The 19,875-nt window shown below is 33.2% G+C and overlaps 1 protein-coding gene across 1 annotated transcript in view; it reads left to right on the top strand.

Moving 5' to 3' along the window:
* Window positions 1–19,875, top strand: part of LOC119610628 (transmembrane protein 132B-like) — a gene marked incomplete at its 5' end in the record, with an annotated part of 108,320 nt that overhangs the window by 1,972 nt on the left and 86,473 nt on the right. Inside the window, 1 exon segment of the mRNA XM_037965924.1 lies at window positions 17,137–17,290. Coding sequence (XP_037821852.1) covers window positions 17,137–17,290 — 154 coding nt within the window.

Here is a 19,875-nt window from a genome sequence, read left to right as displayed (position 1 = left end):
ATTAGAATAAATATGGCGCCCACAGCGCTTAATATATTTACCGACAGCCAGAAGGCAATTAGGGCGATATCAGGCGATAGAACTAAATCTAAGACCGTATTGGATTGTAAGAAAGCTTTAACTGAATACTCTCCCAGAGGTAAGGTTCACATCATATGGGTACCAGCCCACTCGGGAGTAGTCGGTAACGAAAGGGCGAATGTAATAGCTTTAAAGGGAAGGGAGCTCGAGGCATTTAACCTGACAAACGCAAAACCATTCGACGCAACAAAAGCTGAACTAAAAATTTGGGTGAGAGAATCCCATAAGGCCTCTTGGAATAATGAAACAGTGGGTAGAACCACGAAGATTCTATGGGGTGACCCTGATGAGAGCAAGACGAAAAATCTCCTCAAAATGAGCAAGTCTGAAGTTAGTATGATGGTACGTACTACGAGCACATCTATGCAAAATTGGACGTGCGGATGCAGACGAATGTAGAGCATGTGGAGAGGACAGTGAAACTCTGGAGCACTTTCTTTGCCACTGCCAGGCATTCGTCGAAGTTAGATCCAAGTATCTTGGAAGTGATGTTATTCCGGAAATAACATTCCTGACTAACACTGATTGGAAGATTCTTAGGAATTACGTTCAGGAAACTGAGTTTCTGAACACTGAAAAATAATTCATTCAGTGATTTTTTTTTCATGATAAGGAGCGCACAACAGGCCCGATAGTGGCCTAGGTGTATTTCTTCGGATTTGATGTAGTATACATCCTCCTATCGACCTACCTACCCTACCTACCTTTTGGAGAACGAAATAGAACCAAAAAGCACACTTTTAGAGGTTCTCACTTAATCTGTGCTGTACATGCTTAATTTCATATTTCTAGGTTCAATATTATATAAAATTCAAAAAGTACATTTTGAAGATCGAAGAAGTACCAAAATGTCCCCTTTTATAGGTTCCCACTTAATCCGGGATCTACATACTTAAATCCATGTTTCTAGTCAATAACAACACACTGCTACATTCGTAACGTGTTGTTCTTCCTTTGCTTTGTTTTTGTAAATAAGCAATTACATACAATAACAAAATTTACCGTACTGTTGTTGTTGTTTATTGGGGCTTGTCAGTTGGTACCCAAAGGAGTTGTTATTCGGTACCTAACTCTAAGAATGTATTAGTAGAATTTTTGTATAAATATTGGAGCTCCAGCCACTTTCACCACTGATTCCAAACATACATAGTTGCAAAAAATCGTACTTAAAATTTTCAGAAAAATATATTACATTTAAATTTCTACTTTCGCAGATTATTCAATTTATTTTGTTTACATCTGATCAGTAAACATTTAATAAATTTTTCGGACTTTAAATCTCTTTTTTGGAAAAAAATCTGTTAAAAAAAAATATTTTTTGAGTTTGTGAAAAATAGAAATAATTCGGGTTGTTAAATGCGATAAAATTGCTTGCAAGTCCTGTTATCCTGGTATTTTTGAGAAAATGTTTTGAAGCATTGTGAGTTAATTGAGTTTTCACATGTGTGTTGAATTTACACAGAATTCGTCTGTGAAGAGAGTGAAATGTTATTGTTGTAAAACAATGTCGCAGTCCAACTTCTTTATATTCTTTGGTTTATAATTTCTGTCTGAGAATGAAAGAAAAATCGAAATTTTTGATGAAATTTTTAGAGGTTGTCTCGGATGTTTGCTGATATCTCCGTTATATATGAACCTATTTTGCTGATTTTATATAGGAAACTTCCCGGAGCGCATTCAAATATTTTAAGGATATACAATTTTACGACCTAAATACGGATTTCCTAACCACAAAAATAAATTCCCAAAAAAACAAAATTCTAAGCAATTTGAACACATTCACTATGAATTCATACATAATAATTGCTGTGTTTTTTTCAAAATGTATATCTATAAAAACTTCGAATAAAACAGTATGACTGCTTAACATGAATTATATGACAGCAACTCAATTTTTGTTTAGTTTGGACAAAAAGTAATTTAAAAAATGTTTCCACAATAAAAAAAAATCAAACAAATTTGAAATTTTCTTTCCAATTTGCTTTGAAATTTTTTATCTGGCAATTTAATTTTTCTTATCAAATTCACAAACCATATATATTTTTAAAACTTGGGAGCATTGTTATCCATACTTAGGGCCTTATTCATAACAATTTATCACAGGTTAATAAGGCAAATTTTCATACAAAATTTGTTCAATAAACCTTTGATAAATTGTTATGAATAAGGCAGATAATTTTTAAGTAGGTATCGCTATCGCTACTTATAAAATTTATACCTACTTAAATTTGTACTGAAAATTTATATAAATTTCGAAAGAAACACAACTAATAACATATAATTAAGATTATGTTTTCAAAACAAAAAAAATTTTTTCGAAAAAAATGGAAACAAAATTTTGAGGATTGTACTTTGATTTGATATAAAACAAGTAGGAAAGTATAGTCGGACATAAAGAAACTTTTATGTTGAATTTTACCTTAATTCTGATGTATTTAAGCAATTTATGAAAAACAAAAGTTATAAAAGAGTCTTTATATGGGAGTTAGGGTCAAATATTTTTTTATTTATTTGCCTATGGAAATATTCCTTGCAAGCATATTAAGCAATACTTAATACATCTATATATATAAAAATTAATGTGTGTTTGTATGTTTATATGTTTGTATATTTAAAGTTTATAGATTACTAAACGGCTGAACCGATTTTCTTGAAATTTGCACAGTATATCTGGAAGAGGTTATAGGCTACTTTTTATTTTTAAATTGCAAGTGGGCGAGGTGCCATATTAAGAAAATATTAAATCAGTATATCTGAGATAATATAACAGAGTCATCAAATTTTGTCGGAAATTTTGTAGAGTAAATATGATTATTTAGGATAAAAAGTAAGCGGACTAGCAGCAGAGGGCGTGGCACCTCCCATATAAATTAAATTCACAAATTCGTTTATCTTGGAAACTATTACAACTAGAATCTTAAAATTTTGCACGAAGAACATTAACATCCATGTAAACATTTCGGGTTATAAATTGGCGGACTACCAATGAGGGGAGCGGTACCTCTCATACGAATTAATTACAAAAATTCATTTATATGGGAAACTAATAGAACTAAAGTTTTCTAATTTTGCACGAAGAACTTTAATATTCATCTGAACATTTTGTAAAAAAACAGGGCGGATTTTCATCTGGGGGGCTTGGAGCCCCCATATAAATTAAAAAGATAGATTCGTATATCTGAGGAACTGTTAGAGCTAGAATCTTCAAATTTAACATGAAGAATTTTAATATTCATGAATTAAATACTAAATTTCGTTTATCTGGGAAACTAATAGAACTAGATTCTTCAAATTTTTCACGAAGAACCTTAATATTCATCAGAATATTTTGGAGAAAAAAGGGCGGACTTTCATCTGGAGGGGCTTGGAACCTCCATATGAACCCAGCAGTTCGACAGGACACTCCCGAACTAACCACTTCACATACCACTTATGGTGGCCCCTAGCCACCCGACTACCCAGGTGACCAACCATTTTAACATGGGCTTGTCCTACGAGGCAGTCAATCGTCACTCTACAGTCTACAATGAGACTCTCAAGAGGTAGTCAAAAGTAGTCAATGGATGGTAATCTCCAAATGGGTTCTTGGGAGTCAATCACATTACTGTCCTAGGGGAAGTGAAGTGTCCCCAAGTAGCTTGTCCAATGGACAGGTATTGCAGTAGGGTTAAATAACCGGTCCGTCGAGGTATAATTCTAAAAACTTGAAAAATAAAAAAAAGTTAAAAAAATTTTAATTCATCTCAAATAAATTCACTCTTCCAAATTGTAAATATTTCATATTTAAATTTTACAAATTTTTAATCAAATTAAAAATCATTTTTTTATTTTAAAATTTACACACAAAATTTTTCTCAAGATCTGTCTTAAAAAACTTATTAAAGTCAACTAACATAAAAATCAAATAATTTAAAAAGTGATAAAATAGTATAACTGTTCATTGTCTTTGCACTCAGACAAAACTGATCATGTTTGTTCTTTTTCTCTTCACTTTCAATTCTTAAGTTTATTGAAGTGTCTTCTCTCTCGTTTACTCAGGGACAGTAAAGTGACGACTGCCACTCTCTTGCTTACTTGGTGACCAGTAAAGTGGTGACTGTCTTCGCTCTCGGTTACAAAGTGTACATTCGCGACGAATGACCAAAAACATTCAAATAGGGTACAACCAGTTGGTTAAACTTTAGTGGAAAATAACAATTGTATCTCCAATAGATGTGTAAAATATCTACATTCTGAAGTACAATGGAAAAAAAACAATTTTTAAGTGTCCCCTCACTCGTTTACCTAGGGTACAGTAAAGTGACGACTGTCTTCACTCTCGTTTACGAAGAGTACGTTGGTGACGAATAACCCAATATATGGAAATTATATGGTTACACATTAGTGTAAATGACTGTCTTTTACGTATGCATTGACTCTTTGTCGAACTGCTGGGAATTAAATAGAAAAATTCGTATATCTGAGAAACTATTAGGGCTAGAATCTTCAAATTTTACACTAAGAACTTTGACATTCATCTGAACATTTAATAATGGGCGGAAACTGGTGGGAAACTCATAGAACTAGATTATTCAAATTTTGCACGAAGAACTTTAATATTAACTTGTATGTATGTATGTGTGTGTATGTACGTGTGTGTATGTATGTATGTATGTATGTGTGTGTGTGTATGTATGTTTGTATGTATATATGTATGTATGTATGTATGTATGTATGTATGTATGTATGTATGTATGTATGTATGTATGTATGTATGTATGTATGTATGTATGTATGTATGTATGTATGTATGTATGTATGTATGTATGTATGTATGTATGTATGTATGTATGTATGTATGTATGTATGTATGTATGTATGTATGTATGTATGTATGTATGTATGTATGTATGTATGTATGTATGTATGTATGTATGTATGTATGTATGTATGTATGTATGTATGTATGTATGTATGTATGTATGTATGTAGTATGTATGTATGTATGTATGTATGTATGTATGTATGTATGTATGTATGTATGTATGTATGTATGTATGTATGTATGTATGTATGTATGTATGTATGTATGTATGTATGTATGTATGTATGTATGTATGTATGTATGTATGTATGTATGTATGTATGTATGTATTTATGTATTTATGTATGTATGTATGTATGTATGTATGTATGTATGTATGTATGTATGTATGTATGTATGTATGTATGTATGTATGTATGTATGTATGTATGTATGTATGTATGTATGTATGTATGTATGTATGTATGTATGTATGTATGTATGTATGTATGTTTGTTTGAAGTCTATAGCCGCCTAAACGGCTAAACCGATTATGTTGAAATTTTCACAGTGTGTTCCTGTATGCCTGGAAGGAAAAATAGGCTACTTTTTATTTTGAAATTTCAAGTGGGCGAGGTGCCACGCCTACTTACTAAATAACTATTAAAAGTCGTATATCTTGGAAACTGGTGCAATTAGAGTCCTCAAATTTTGCACGGACAACTTTGACAAAATGGGCGGAATGGCTATAGTGGGCGTGGTACCTTCCATATTAAGAAAATATAATATCTCAGAAAATATAACAGTTAGAGTCCTCAAATTTTGTCGGAGCCACTTAAGTTTCAATATGATTATTTAGGATAAAAAGTGGGCGCACTAGCAGCAGGGGGCGTGGCACCTCCCATATTAATTAAATACAAACATTCGTTTATCTTGGAAACTATTACAGTTAAAATCTTAAATTTTGCACAAAGAACTTTAACATACCTGTAAACATTTCAGGTAATAAATTGGCGGACTACCAATGGGGGGAGCGGCACCTTCCATATGAATTAAATACAAAAAATCTTTTATCTAGGAAACTAATAGAACTAGATTCTTAAAATTTTGCGCTAAGGACTTTCATATTCATCTGAACATATTGGGGGAAAAAAGCGGACTTTCATCAGGGGGTGGCTTGGAACCCCCTTATGAATTAAATAGAAAAAATTTTATATCTGTGATACTATAGAAGCTAGAATCTACAATACAATATTATCCTTATTTTTCATAGCTTACATTTAAATTCTTATTAGCGTTCGGAACTTGCAATAATTTGCGTGTCACCTCCCATGTTTAAGTGTTTTTTTATTTATATTGCTTTTAGGTAGCAATGCACACTGGGTATAGCTAGTATTAATTCTATAAACTATGAATTTAAATAAATGATTACATTATTTTTAATAACATTATTCGATAAAGAGAAAGTAGGAAAGTATAGTCGGGCATGGCCGACCATATAATGCCCTACACCATGAGTATATTTTAATAAAAATAAAAATTATTTATTTTTCATAAAGAAACTTTTATGTTGAATTTAACCTTAATTCCAAAGTACTTAAGCAATTAATAAAAAAACAAATTTTCTAAATGAGGCTTTATATAGGAGTATAGGTCAAACATGGGCCGATCCTCATTAAACTTGGGGAAAGGATATATTTTTAAATAACAGTTAGTTATGCTGAATTTCATTGCGATACAAATGGTTAAAAGTCAATTTTAGACGTTTAAGACATTTTTTGAAGGGGGTTTGTATGGGGGCTAGGGTCAAATTGGGGCCGATCATTAAGAAAATTTGCAGTGTCATTTATACTTATATAAAACTTATTTGTTCCAATGTTTGGAGAGATAATAATATATTTGACGTAATTATGGCATAAAAAGCCCAAATTGGGAGGTACGGTTGTATGGGGGCTAGGTGACATAATGGACCGATTTCAATCAATTCAATGGGCTTCGTCCCTGTGCCAAAAAAACACACTTGGTCCAAATTTCTTAAAATTATCTTGAAAATTGCGGCCTGTACTTTGCGCACAAGGTTTACATGGACAGCCAGCCGGACAGACGGACGGACAAGTCTTAATCGACCCAAAAAGTGATTCTGAGTCGATCGGCATACTTTAAGGTGGGTCTAGGACCAATATTTTTGTGTGTTACAAACATCAGCACAAACGCATAATACCCTCCCCACTATAGTGGTATAGGGTATAAAAATCATTTAACATATACAATTTATAAAATTCGTTACATTCGTTCTCCGTAATGCATCAGTACCAGCGTAGTTGGATCTAAAAAATGGTATTGATAATGAGAAAAAATGACGTGACGGACGTTGAGAAACATTAAACGTGATATTATGGATTAAAAAACTGGAGGTCAAAATTTTTTAACGTCATCAGCGTACATTAGGATACCATTTAAGATTAAGATTTCTTCTTGTTGTAATCTTTGTTGGAGTTTTCTTATTTTATTTGTATTATATTTTGTTATTTTCTGATCAGAAAATTTATGGAATAATACTGATATTAGTAACGTTTCAATATAGATAAAAACACTAATATGTAGCAAATTTTCCACTAGTATTTTCGAAAGCAGTCGCAGATTTTTTAAAACTTAGTTTTTCAGAAAATGATGAAAAATGCTGACCAAAATTATTTGCGGTTTTACACTTCAAAAAATAAGTTTCAAGTGAAATATGGGCTGATCCTCAACAAATTGGGAAGAGGGATGTATTTTAATATAATGGTTAGTTATGCTAAATTTCATCGCGATACTAATGGTTATAAATTTTTGGACGTTTAAGATATTTTTAAAGGTGGGTTTTTATGGGGGCTAGGATCAAACGACGGCCGATCATTATAAAAATTGGCATGTTTTTTTATGCATAAGTTTTATAGTAGTATATTTGCGGTAGTTATGAGTTAAAAACCCAAAATCGGAAGGTCAGGCTGTATGGGGGCTAGGTAAAATATGGGACCGATTTCAACCACTTTCATCGTCCTTGTACCGAAAAACTCGTATGGTCCAAATTTTATTAAAATATCTTAAAAATTGTGGCCTGTAGCTTGCGCCTCAGTATACTTTAGGACCAATATTTTTATGCGTTATAAACATCAGCAGAAACGTATTATACCCTCCCCACTATTATGGTGTAGGGTATAAATATACGAGAATGGTTATATCTTCCAAACCGACTGAGATATTAACTTAGTTCATTTTGTAATGCATTGAAAATTATCATTAGGACAGTTTTATTGAAATTTTTTTATTTGCAACATTTTGGGGTTTAAAATAAATTATGTAAAAATATATATATATATATATATTTTTAATATCAGTGTATTTTCTAATGTATGTATAACAAGTAAGAAAGTATAGTCGGGTGTGACCGACCATATGATACCCTACACTAGTTATGGATATTAAATGTGACTTATTTAAGCAATTTATGGATAAAACACTAATTTTCTGAAAAAGGCTTTATATGGGGGCTAGAGGCAAATATGGATCAAGTCCGATAAAATTTTGTGAATATATTTATATAATATTCATTTGTGCTGAATTTCATCGCGATATTTGTGTTTGGGAGCTAGGGTCAAATGAGGCCCGATCTTATAAAATTTGGCAAGGTCATCAAAGCTTGTATAAAACTTATATAGTTTTATACAACCTTACTATAGTTGTGCCGCTTTTTATCGATATACAGGTATATTTAACATAATTATAAGCTCAGAATGGACCGATTTTAACCATTTTCAATAGGCTTCGTCTTTGGGCCAAAAAAGCGTGCGCGCCAAATTTCATCCAATTATCTTGAAAATTGCGCACAAGGTTTACATGGACAGCCAGACGGACGGACATAGCTTAATCGACTCAGAAAACGATTCTAAGCCGATTGGTATACTTTAAGGTGGGAATAGGAGGAATATTTTTGTATGTTACAAACATCAGCACAAACCCAATATACCCTCCCCACTAAAGTGGTGTAGGGTATACAAATTTACGATAACTATTTTAACATGTGCTTATAGCATGTATTTTTAAGTTTTTAGGAATGGGCACTATTTTTATTTGAAAATAGATATTTTTAACGATTTTTTTAAATTTTATTATTTTAAACCGCTATAGCTTTTGCGCGCATCAATCAAAATAATTAACGTTTCCCTATTTCTCATGTGTAATTATTATCCCATTCAACCACTAAATGTGGTTCTTGTAATGAAAAGAAAAAAATTGTTTCTAATTCTTAAAAAATTTAAATTTTGCTCATATGTATGTACATCATTATAAAGTCACCAGCATATAGTAGCATATAGGCAAAAGGGATTGTCAAAGACCTAAGTCCCCTGTCAAAAACCTAACTGGTGAGAATGTATTAGTAGAAGCACAAAAATAAACACATTTGTTCAAAAGGTACTAATTAATAAATGTATTTCTGATACGTTATTTTTTGTATGTTATTACTTGGATTTTATATACTAGTGAATGAAAATAATAGTTAATTAATTTTTTTTCAGAAGATATTTCATCTTAAAACATATTATAAACACTTCTTTTTGTTATTTTTCTGCACTAATGGAAAAAGAAAAAAAGTATGTGAAATACTTTTTTCATTTTCAATACGAAAACTTACAACTTTTCTATTTTCAGTTTTAATTAAAATGAAATGTCAAATAATAAAAAATATTTTTTTTTCGTTTGTAAAATATAAATTATTTTCGGGGTTTTGAATACAATAAATGTGTCGCAAAAAATAATAAATATTAAGTTTAAGTGATAAGAAAAAGTATTAAGTGCTAATATCCTCGCAATTTCGCGAAGAAAATTTGAAGTTTTGTGAGTGAGTTTAGTTCTCTCAAGTGTGTTTTATTCTCTCAGAACTCGTCTGTGTGAAGAGAATAACAAATTTTGTTTTGTTCAGTTTCGCCTATATCCCTACTATATGGTCACCAGCTTCCTTACGTTGAGAAATTTAATGTAGGTTGAGATTTAACTAAGTTACTAAGTGCGTAAATGTATATATTTTTCTCGCATAGTTTTATTTATATTTTATTAAATTATTCGAATAAAAACTTCTATTCGTTCGAATAATCGAATAATTTTTAAAATTTAATCGACTACTTGAATAAAAAAAATTTTAATTTTTATTCATAAACTTAAAAACCATTAATAAAATTGTGATATTCATAAACATATAATAAACCTATATTAAAAATTTTTTTATGTTTAACTTGGCAGCACTGTACAATTTGGCTGTCATTTTATGTATTAGTGTTGCGAACAATTAAGATAAAATATTCGTTGATTCGGGTTTCTTAATTTCATATTTTTGTTTATAATAGATTTTTGACAATAAAAACGAACTTTTAAGAAAGAGGCTTGTTACTTATTATTATTATTATTATTATTATTATTATTATTATTATTATTATTATTATTATTATTATTATTATTGTTATTATTATTATTATTATTATTATTATTATTATTATTATTATTATTATTATTATTATTATTATTATTATTATTATTATTATTATTATTATTATTATTATTATTATTATTATTATTTCTCTAGTTTGAGGTTTATAAAATATTTATTTTTCAATATTTCGACATCCTTCGGATATCATTACACCGTTCAACTACATTTTTCACACACAAACCAAACCATATACATACGAAAGAAGATGATTTGTGTGGTATAACTGCGTACTCAGTCTTTCATTTTCTGATCGTTTCTCCATTTTAAAGGACTTTAAAATTGGAGGTACATACAATTTTAAAAAATTTGTATAAAATATTTGTAAACACCTTAAATCACCTTATTTAGTGCATCCTAAGTAAGGTGAAATCGTTAAGACAGCTGATTTTTATTTGTTTATTTAAAAAGTGCTTGGGTTGTGTCAAAATAAATTAATTTATTGAATTAAAATATTAATGAATTAAAATGTTCATAAAAAGTTTTCAAATAAGAAAATTCAGATTAGATTAGGTTAGGTTAGGTTGATAGGATGATGTATACTACATCAAATCTGAAGAAATACACCTAGGCCACTATCGGGCCTGTTGTGCGCTCCAATTCAAGAAAAAAAAAAATTGTTAACTGAATGTATTATTTTTCCATGTTCAGAAACTCAGTTTCCTGGACGTAATTCCTAAGAATCTTCCAATCGGTGTTGTTTAAGAATGTTATTTCCGGAATAACATCACTTCCAAGATACTTGGATCTAACTTCGACGAATGCCTGACAATGGCAAAGAAAGTGCTCCAGAGTTTTACTGTCCTCTCCACATGTTCTACATTTGTCTGAATCCGCACGTCCAATTTTGTATAGATGTGCTCGTAATCCTGTGTGTCCACTCAGAATACGTACCATCATACTAACCTCAGACTTGCTCATTTTGAGGAGATTTCTCGTCTTGCTCTCATCAGGTCACCCCATAGAATCTTTGTTGTTCTACCCACCATTTCATTATTCCAAGAGGCCTTATGGGATTCTCTCATCCATATTTTTAATTCAGCTTTTGTTGCGTCGAATGGATTTGCGTTTGTCAGGTTAACTACATCGAGCTCCCTTCCCTTTAAAGCTATTACATTCGCCCTTTCGTTGCCGACTACTCCCGAGTGGCCTGGTACCCATATGATGTGAACCTTACCTCTGGGAGAGTATTCAGTTAAAGCTTTCTTACAATCCAATACGGTCTTATATTTAATTCTATCACCTGATATCGCACTAATTGCCTTCTGGCTGTCGGTAAATATATTAAGCCCTGTAGACGCCATATTTATTCTAATCCAATTTACACATTCCGTTATTGCTCGTACTTCTGCCTGGAAGCTTGTGTTATGATTAGGTAAACGGTGGTATATTTCTGTTTCTAGGTCTTCAATATAGAACCCCAGGCCACTTTGTCCCCTAATTTAGAGCCATCCGTGTAGCAACGGATTCCTAATGGTATTCGCTCTAATGTTCCGCTCGACCAAGACATTCTATCTGGGATTAGCGTTTCAAAGTTTCCGACATATTCTGTGCCTGGTATACGATCAGGCACGTCCGATGAATGTGTATAACCTTCCAATGTGTCCAGTATACATTGATGACGTGTCCTATAACCGTTTTTGGCCAGTTCGCCTAAAGTAAAGAGCCGTTCGGCTGTATGCGCCGCCTCATATCTTATATATGTTTCAATGGGTGGAATATCTAGCAACGTTTCCAGAGCCTTGGTTGAAGTAGTACACATGGCACCACTTATACCCAAGCAGCATGTACGCTGAACTCCCTGTAGTAGTTTGATATTACACTTTTTGTCCAAAGCAGTCCACCAGATTATTGAAGCATAAGCTAGAATTGGTTTAATTACACTTTTATAAAGCCAATTTGTCATAGTAGGCCTAAGACCCCATTTCATGCCTATGGTTCTCCTACATATCGCCCAGCACCGATGTGCCTTGTTGATCTTATCCTCTATGTGGTGTCTCCATTTTAATTTCAAGTATTACACCTAAGTACTTAACGAGTATTACACCTAAGTACTTAACTTTGTCTGTCACCGGTATCTTCTTGCCCAGGAAACAAGGTTCAGTATATGTAGAAATTTTTGTCTTTCTTGTGAAAAGACAGATTTCCGTCTTCGCCGGGTTAACATTGAGGCCTCTCGGTTGAGCCCAGTTCAAGGCCGTATTCAGAGCCTTCTCAGCTCTTGTACAGAAGTAATTTGGATGCTTTCCCTTTAAAAGTATTACGACATCGTCTGCATAGCAGACAGGTCTAAGTCCTTTCTCGGTTAGGGTCCTTAGGAGGCTATTAATCGTCGTAATCCAGAGTAAAGGTGACAAAATGCCACCCTGTGGTATACCGCGAAATACCTTTTTCCTGATAGTTATATCGTACATCTCGCAGCTTATCCATCTGTTCCTTAGCATGTAGTTGATCCAGTTACGGAGCACCCGGTCAACATAAAACTGGTCTAGGGATTGGATAAGGGTATCAGTGTGCACGTTATTGAAAGCGCCTTCGATGTCAATGCATACTGCCAGTGTATACAGTTTGCTATCGAAAGATTCACCTATGTAGTGGACAACTTCATTTAAAGCGGTTTCCACCGATCGTCCCTTTACATAAGCATGCTGCTTATATTTAAGGTCATTGTATGGTATGCTGCTTTTAACCATGCTATCGACTATCCGTTTCAAGGTTTTAAGTAGGAAGGACGTAAGACTTATCGGTCGATAGGACTTAGGTGTCGCATAGCTAGGTTTCCCTGGTTTGGGTATAAATATTACCCTTGCATCCTGCCATTTAACTGGGGTATATGCCAATTTTAAGCATGCAGTGAATATCTGTGACAGATGTACGGAAACCAGTCCCGCCTCCATCTGCAAAAGTGCCGGAAAAATTCCATCCGGCCCTGCAGCTTTATAGGGAGCAAAGCTCTTGATTGCCCCTTTAACCATGTCAGTTGTAATAACTATTTCCGTGTTACCCTCCCCTTCCTCCAATATCGGTTCATCTATGTTATTCGATATACCGGGTGGGAAATGAGAATCCATTAGGAGTTTCATTGTCTCCTCCATATCCACAAGCCTCCTGCCCGTGTCATCGATCATAGATTCCGGTTGGACATGAGTTTTGGATAGGAATTTTTTTATCTTCGATACGTCATTTACGCTATCTACCTGTTCACAGAAAAGTTTCCAGGAGTCTCGTTTGGCTTGTCGAACGATTTTCTTATATTCACCGAGTTTATTACGATACTCATCCCAGTATACTGCGGTCTTTTTACGCCGTGCCCGGTTAAATAGTTTGCGAAGAGTCTTCCCAAGGTTCCGGATCTCCCCAGTTATCCAGGGTTTTTCCTGGGCATATCTCCGCTCTCGCAGAGGGCAGCTGTCCTCGAACGATTCAACCAGGGCACTTGTGAACGTTTCCACTTTGGCATCTATATCCTCTTTATTTCGACATTGAAAAGTGTCCTGACCTAAACGGTTCTTTAGTAAGGTCTCGAACATTGTCCAATTAGTTTTAGACTTATTAGTATTTTGAATCTTATGTACCGATGATCAGAAAAGGAGTGCTCGTCCGAAACTCTCCAATCCTGAATTTCGTTTATAAGCTCTTCTGAACATATAGTTATATCTAATACTTCTTCTCTGATTCTATTGACGAAGGTAGCTTTATTACCTAAGTTCAATGTTATCAAGTCTTTAGTATTAAGGAAATCCATGAGGGCTTGTCCCCTGCGATTGGTGTTTGTACTACCCCAAGCTACATGGTGCGAGTTGGCATCACAACCTATTACAATTTTCTTATTTTTTCTTTGTGCCTCTTCAACCAGTTTCATCAGATCCGACGTTGGTGGTAGTGTCGGAGAATCGAAAGGCAGGTAAACAGATGCAAGGAATATGTTGCCACGACCTTGCTTCAGCACCGTTGCATCCGATGTTGATAATCCTGTTGAGAGGAGAAAACATAAGTTCTTGTGACATAAGATACATGTTCTCGGGCGAGATCCTGTATCAGCGTAGAAAAGTTGGAAATTTACGTGATTTAATCCAGAAACCTTGTTGCGAATCGTCCAAGGTTCCTGGATTAAAGCTATATGTATTTTACCTGTGTTAATTTTAGCCATCAGAGCGTTGGTAGCTGTCTCGCTCCGATGGAGGTTTATTTGGATAACCTCAATCATGGTCATCCATTAAACTGTCTTCCAGCGAGTTGGTGGTCACCTCCTCGCTCTTTGGATTTGACTCCTCCGGATAGCCTGAAGTGGCTATTAATGCAGTGGGTACTGTTGATGGCACTGCGGTGTCCTTATCAGGCATATGAATAGCAGTATTTTTAATAGACACATTCCCAATTCTGGAGAGCACTGCTGTTCTGTCTTCTGGCGGGTGAGTGATTTCCACCTCGCTTTTAGGATTTGACTCCTCAACATTGCCAGTAGTTGCTAATGATGTTTTGGGTACAGTCTTAGGTGTTTTAGTGTCCTTGTCGGGGCCGGCTTTGACAGCCCTTTCAATCGGCGCCTTCCCAATTTTGGAAGGGGAACTACACTTTCTTCTGGCGAGTTAATGGTAAATTCCTCGATTTTAGGATTTGACTCCTCAACGTTATCAGTAGTGGATGTTGTGGTCTTAGGTTTTTTAGTGTCCTTTTCGAGGCTTGTTGTAACAGCCCTTCCAATCGGCACCTTCCCAATTTTTAATATGACAGCTTTAGAGGCGAAGTAAGCCCTACCTTTATTCTTGGCTAGACTAGCCATGGATTTCTGGTCGATACCTATTACAAATAAAGTTCCCTCAGGTTCTTCTTTCCTTTAAAAGACATCCCATTTTTCCACGGCCAGCTCAGCATTTTGACCTCCAAGCATTTCCAGTATACGTTCATTAGCCAGTTTACTGCCCCATCCTTTTATGTAGACAGTGGACTTTAAGAGCACCGGAAGCTCGCTCTTCTTTGCCAGTCCCAGCCTAGCGTTCTCCCAGGGAGGAGGGATACTTTCCACCAAGTTCTTTAGGGTGCTAACACATTGGTGAGATGCCACCCTCATCAACATCACGCCCATGCTGAACTCGCAGCTCTCGCTCTCTATTGGTTGTTTGCCCTTAGAAGCGATTGCATGGTCCACTATCTTATTGTTGACCAGGTCTTCTATTTTACTCTGTTGGTGTATTGGAATTTTGCCTGTCGAATTATTAAGATTAAGAAACATTAAAACATTGTCCTGTTGCAGATACAAGCTAAATGTAACGACGGTTTTATAGGTAATATTGTGAAATGCATAAAAACTATTTCTTTTCAATGTTTATTATTTCTCAATTTTAGAAATTTCGTTTTGACAAAACCCAACACTAGACAACAAAAAAATATTGTGTTTGTTGTCGAAACGTTCTCACCTTACTTACTACATTATAACGATATGGGTATCAAAATCGGGACTGATTTTTAGAAATCCCGGGATTCGGGATTTTTAAATAAATCCCGATTTCGGGATTTCTAAATCCTTAAAAATATAAAAAAATAAAAATCTTAATAATTTACCGACAAAAATAACATTTTCTATTTCATATTGCAATATGAATATACTTAGTAGGTGTTTACTTTCCAATAAGGATTTTGTGAAAAACAAATTAATTCAAAGTACTTAGAATAAAAATCTTTCCATCCCAGGTACTGAATAGTAGAATAAAAACCTACTTCTGAGCATAAGCTTCTTATGTCTTATAAATATAAAATAATACTCATCCAAATTTACAATGGTTTCCAAATTGACAATTTGATGAAACCTAATATTTAGATAGTATGTGTAATGAGGATCCATACTAGACTACATAGAGCACCTGTACTGCACCTATGTACTCATGAGACTATCCGTCTTGAGCTGAATATCGGATATATGGTTTTTAATGGTCAGTAGGGAAATACTACAGGACTGGTTTCTATCAATTATAGCCATAGTAATTCCAGCTTTTGCCAAGGTACTAGCAATATTATTTGGAACTATATTAATGGAACTATAAACAGAAGCAATTGTCCCTACGGAAATATTTGATAGTTTTTGGAACGTTTTGGTAGTTTTTTGTCGGAACTTTGGTAAGAAAAATAAATTGTGAGTGGCAACGCTGATAACAATTCAAACAGGGCTGTCAGACATTCCGCATGAAATGTTTTCAGATCCGTCGTTATAATTTCGATTTCCCCGGAAATCCCGGAATGGAAATTTTTTGAAATCAATTCTCAGAAATGAGATAAGTCTGGAAAATTAGAGTCTGTAGTGCATCAGCTTTGCATCTTTTTCCGTCACGTCGAGTTTCTGAAATATAAACATTTTTGGCATTATCCCAAACAATTTCATTGATGTCATAATATTTATTTAAAATGGATATTGCGTAAAAAATCTACGTACGTGCTAAAAATAATATGCACTTGATTCAAGAGCATTTAAGATATCATAATCACGAACTCGAATTTAAAGGAGCAAAAAAACTTCTTTGTAGATCTGTGTACTTTGTACATTGGATTTAATAATAAAAATTTTAAATGTATTTTTTTGTTTCCAGTCTATAGTAAAATCGAAAATTTACGTAATTATGCACTAAAACTCTTTGGTTTTGGTTATCTTAGGAAATCTAAAATTACCACCAATAGATTACAACAAATTTACTATATTCTTAAAAATATATTTAATTTACAAAAAATACCTAAAATTAATATAATTTTTTCTTTTTAGGCATAAAAAATCCCGTCGAAAAAAAAGATCGTTCATTAATGGTCAACACAATACTGGCATTTATAACAATGTTTTACTGGATAAAATAATGTGCAGGGCAAGATATCAACAAAGTCCTGTGGAAGTATATGCCAAATTTGTCGCCATCGATCAGGTAAATATTATTATGGTTATTTATGATTACATAAAGATTATTTTATAATTTTCGAGTTGATGTAAAAAAAATGCAAAAAATCATGTATGTTCCCATTGAAACAAATTAAATTTGTTAATTTTTAATTTGTATGTGTTGATTGTAACGTCATATACCCACATACTTAGCGCTATCAACTAAATAATTTCAAAATGCACCAAAGGGAGAATCTATATCAAAACGGACAGAAAACAGTAATTTTCGGAATCCCGTTCCAGACCAAAAATATCGCGCTTTGAAAATTTTAAAATATGTACAAATTTTTTAAAAGTATATACATATAATTGCCCATAACTTTGAAATTCCTTTAAGTGCAGGATAATTTTTGATTTCGTTATAAAGCCAAAGATATACTACAGTCTTATGCAAAAAAAAACCTTATTATGACCTTAAAGTATACATTAGTTAACAACGACTTTTAGCTTAATAATCCATTATTAAAAAAGTATATGCAAAAACAGTATTGTAACTAAAATACATTTAAATTTTTTTTTAAGATTTGATGCTGGCTATACCAATATTTTATTCTGTCAATATTTTCATAATGTTGTATATGAACGATTATTAGTTCATTTGGTATTCGTGTCTAATATTATTATACCCTACACCACTTTAGTGGGGGAGGGTATATTGGATTTGTGCTGATGTTTGTAACGCACAATAATATTGGTCCTATACCCACCTTAAAGTATACCAATCGGCTTAGAATCATTTTCTGAGTCGATTTAGCTATGTCCGTCCGTCCGTCCGTCTGTCCGTCCATGTAAACCTTGTAATCAAACTACAGGTCGCAATTTTGAAGATAATCCAATGAAATTTGGCACATGATCTTCTATTGTTCCAGGGACGAAGCCTATTGAAAATGGTTAATATCGGTCCATTATTTCACCTAGCCCCCATACAACTGAACCCCCGAATAGGGCTTGTAAACCTTGTCATCAAACTACAGGTCGCAATTTTGAAGATAATTCAATGAAATTTGGCAGATGATCTTCTATGGTACCGGAGACGAAGCCCTCTGAAAATGGTTAATATCGGTCCATTTTCTCACCTAGCCCCCATACAACTGAACCCCCGAATAGGGCTTGTAAACCTTTTAATCAAACTACAGGTCGCAATTTTGAAGATAATTCAATGAAATTTGGCAGATGATCTTCTATGGTACCGGAGACAAAGCCTACTGCAAATGGTTAACATCGGTCCATTATTTCACCTAGACCCCATACAACTGAACCCGACAAATAGGGATTTTAAATTTATAATTATGTTTAATATACTCCCATCTCGACAAAAAGCTGCAAAACCAAGTTCTGTACTAGCCTTGATGACTCTCATGAATTTTATAATCATAGGGTCTCATTTGACCATAGCCCCTATACAAATCCCCCTTCAAAATTTGACTTAAATGTCCATAATTTTATTCAACAATAAATGGCTTAAGTATAATTCAAGGCAAGGTGCAATTCAACTTAAGTGCGTTATTATGAAAACAAAATCACATTTCATTTTTGTAACAGGTGTAGGGTATTATATGGTCGGCCTCGCCCGACTATAATTTCTTACTTGTTTTTTTATGCTTTTATATAAAATAATTGTTTTTAATAACATAAAAATGGGGTTGTATTTGTTTATTTAATAAAAACAACGTATAAATCAAATAAAACAACTAATGTAATTGCAATATTATATTTTGATTAAAGAAAGTAATCGAGTAACGTATTCTTTAAATTTGCATTGATATTTTACACATCACTAAACTATTTTATAAACAAAATTAATATTTTTGGCAAAAAGAAAAGAAGAAATATGGAGACAATGCCTGAAAATAAAAGGAAAAGTGTATCCATATTGTTTTTTATTTATTTATTTTTTTATAATTTATTTAAAAAATTAACACAACAATATTTTTCACAAAACGTCAACAGTTATAAATTGTAATAAAATAATGACATTTGACTTTAATATAGGTTTAAAGTACGGTTGAACCATTATTAACTTTCGTATATTTAACAATGGTTTACTACAGGTATTTTAAGCTAATTATCGTTTTTGGATATACTTTTATCGAATTTAGCTTAACAACGGTAAGTAAGCATGTTGTAAGTTTTTTTGCATAAGACTGATTGTCTTTAAAATCGTCCAAATAAAATATTTTACTTTCAAAAGGTTAAGGGTCAATTTTTATAGTGTATTGTTCAATGTGAAATATATCAGACAGCCCCGTATTAAAAATTATAAAAGCATATGGTATGAGGATACCTAAACCCTCTTCTATATTTTAGTGAAAATTGTTTGATGGAGACTCGTGTAGTTCGGGAGTTATTAACCAAAACTTAATTTAAAGCAAGTTTTTTTTTATACAAAATCGTATGAAAAATTAAACAAACAGAAAAAAATGCAAAGTTGAATCAATTTCAATTTATATGGAAAATGCTATGTATCTCTTAAACTGCAGGACCAATTTAAATAAAATGTACAAGAAAATTATTATGAACGATTTAGCCTTACTGAAAATTTACTTTGTTACCGCCCTGTTAAAATACAAG

This window comes from Lucilia sericata, unplaced genomic scaffold, assembly GCF_015586225.1.
Source record: "Lucilia sericata isolate MDLA Ls3-8-SP2 unplaced genomic scaffold, ASM1558622v1 Contig001254F_arrow, whole genome shotgun sequence".
Lineage (NCBI taxonomy): Eukaryota > Metazoa > Arthropoda > Insecta > Diptera > Calliphoridae > Lucilia > Lucilia sericata.
The sequence above is the reverse complement of the archived record's forward strand: the minus strand, read 5'-3'. Positions and strand labels throughout refer to the sequence as shown.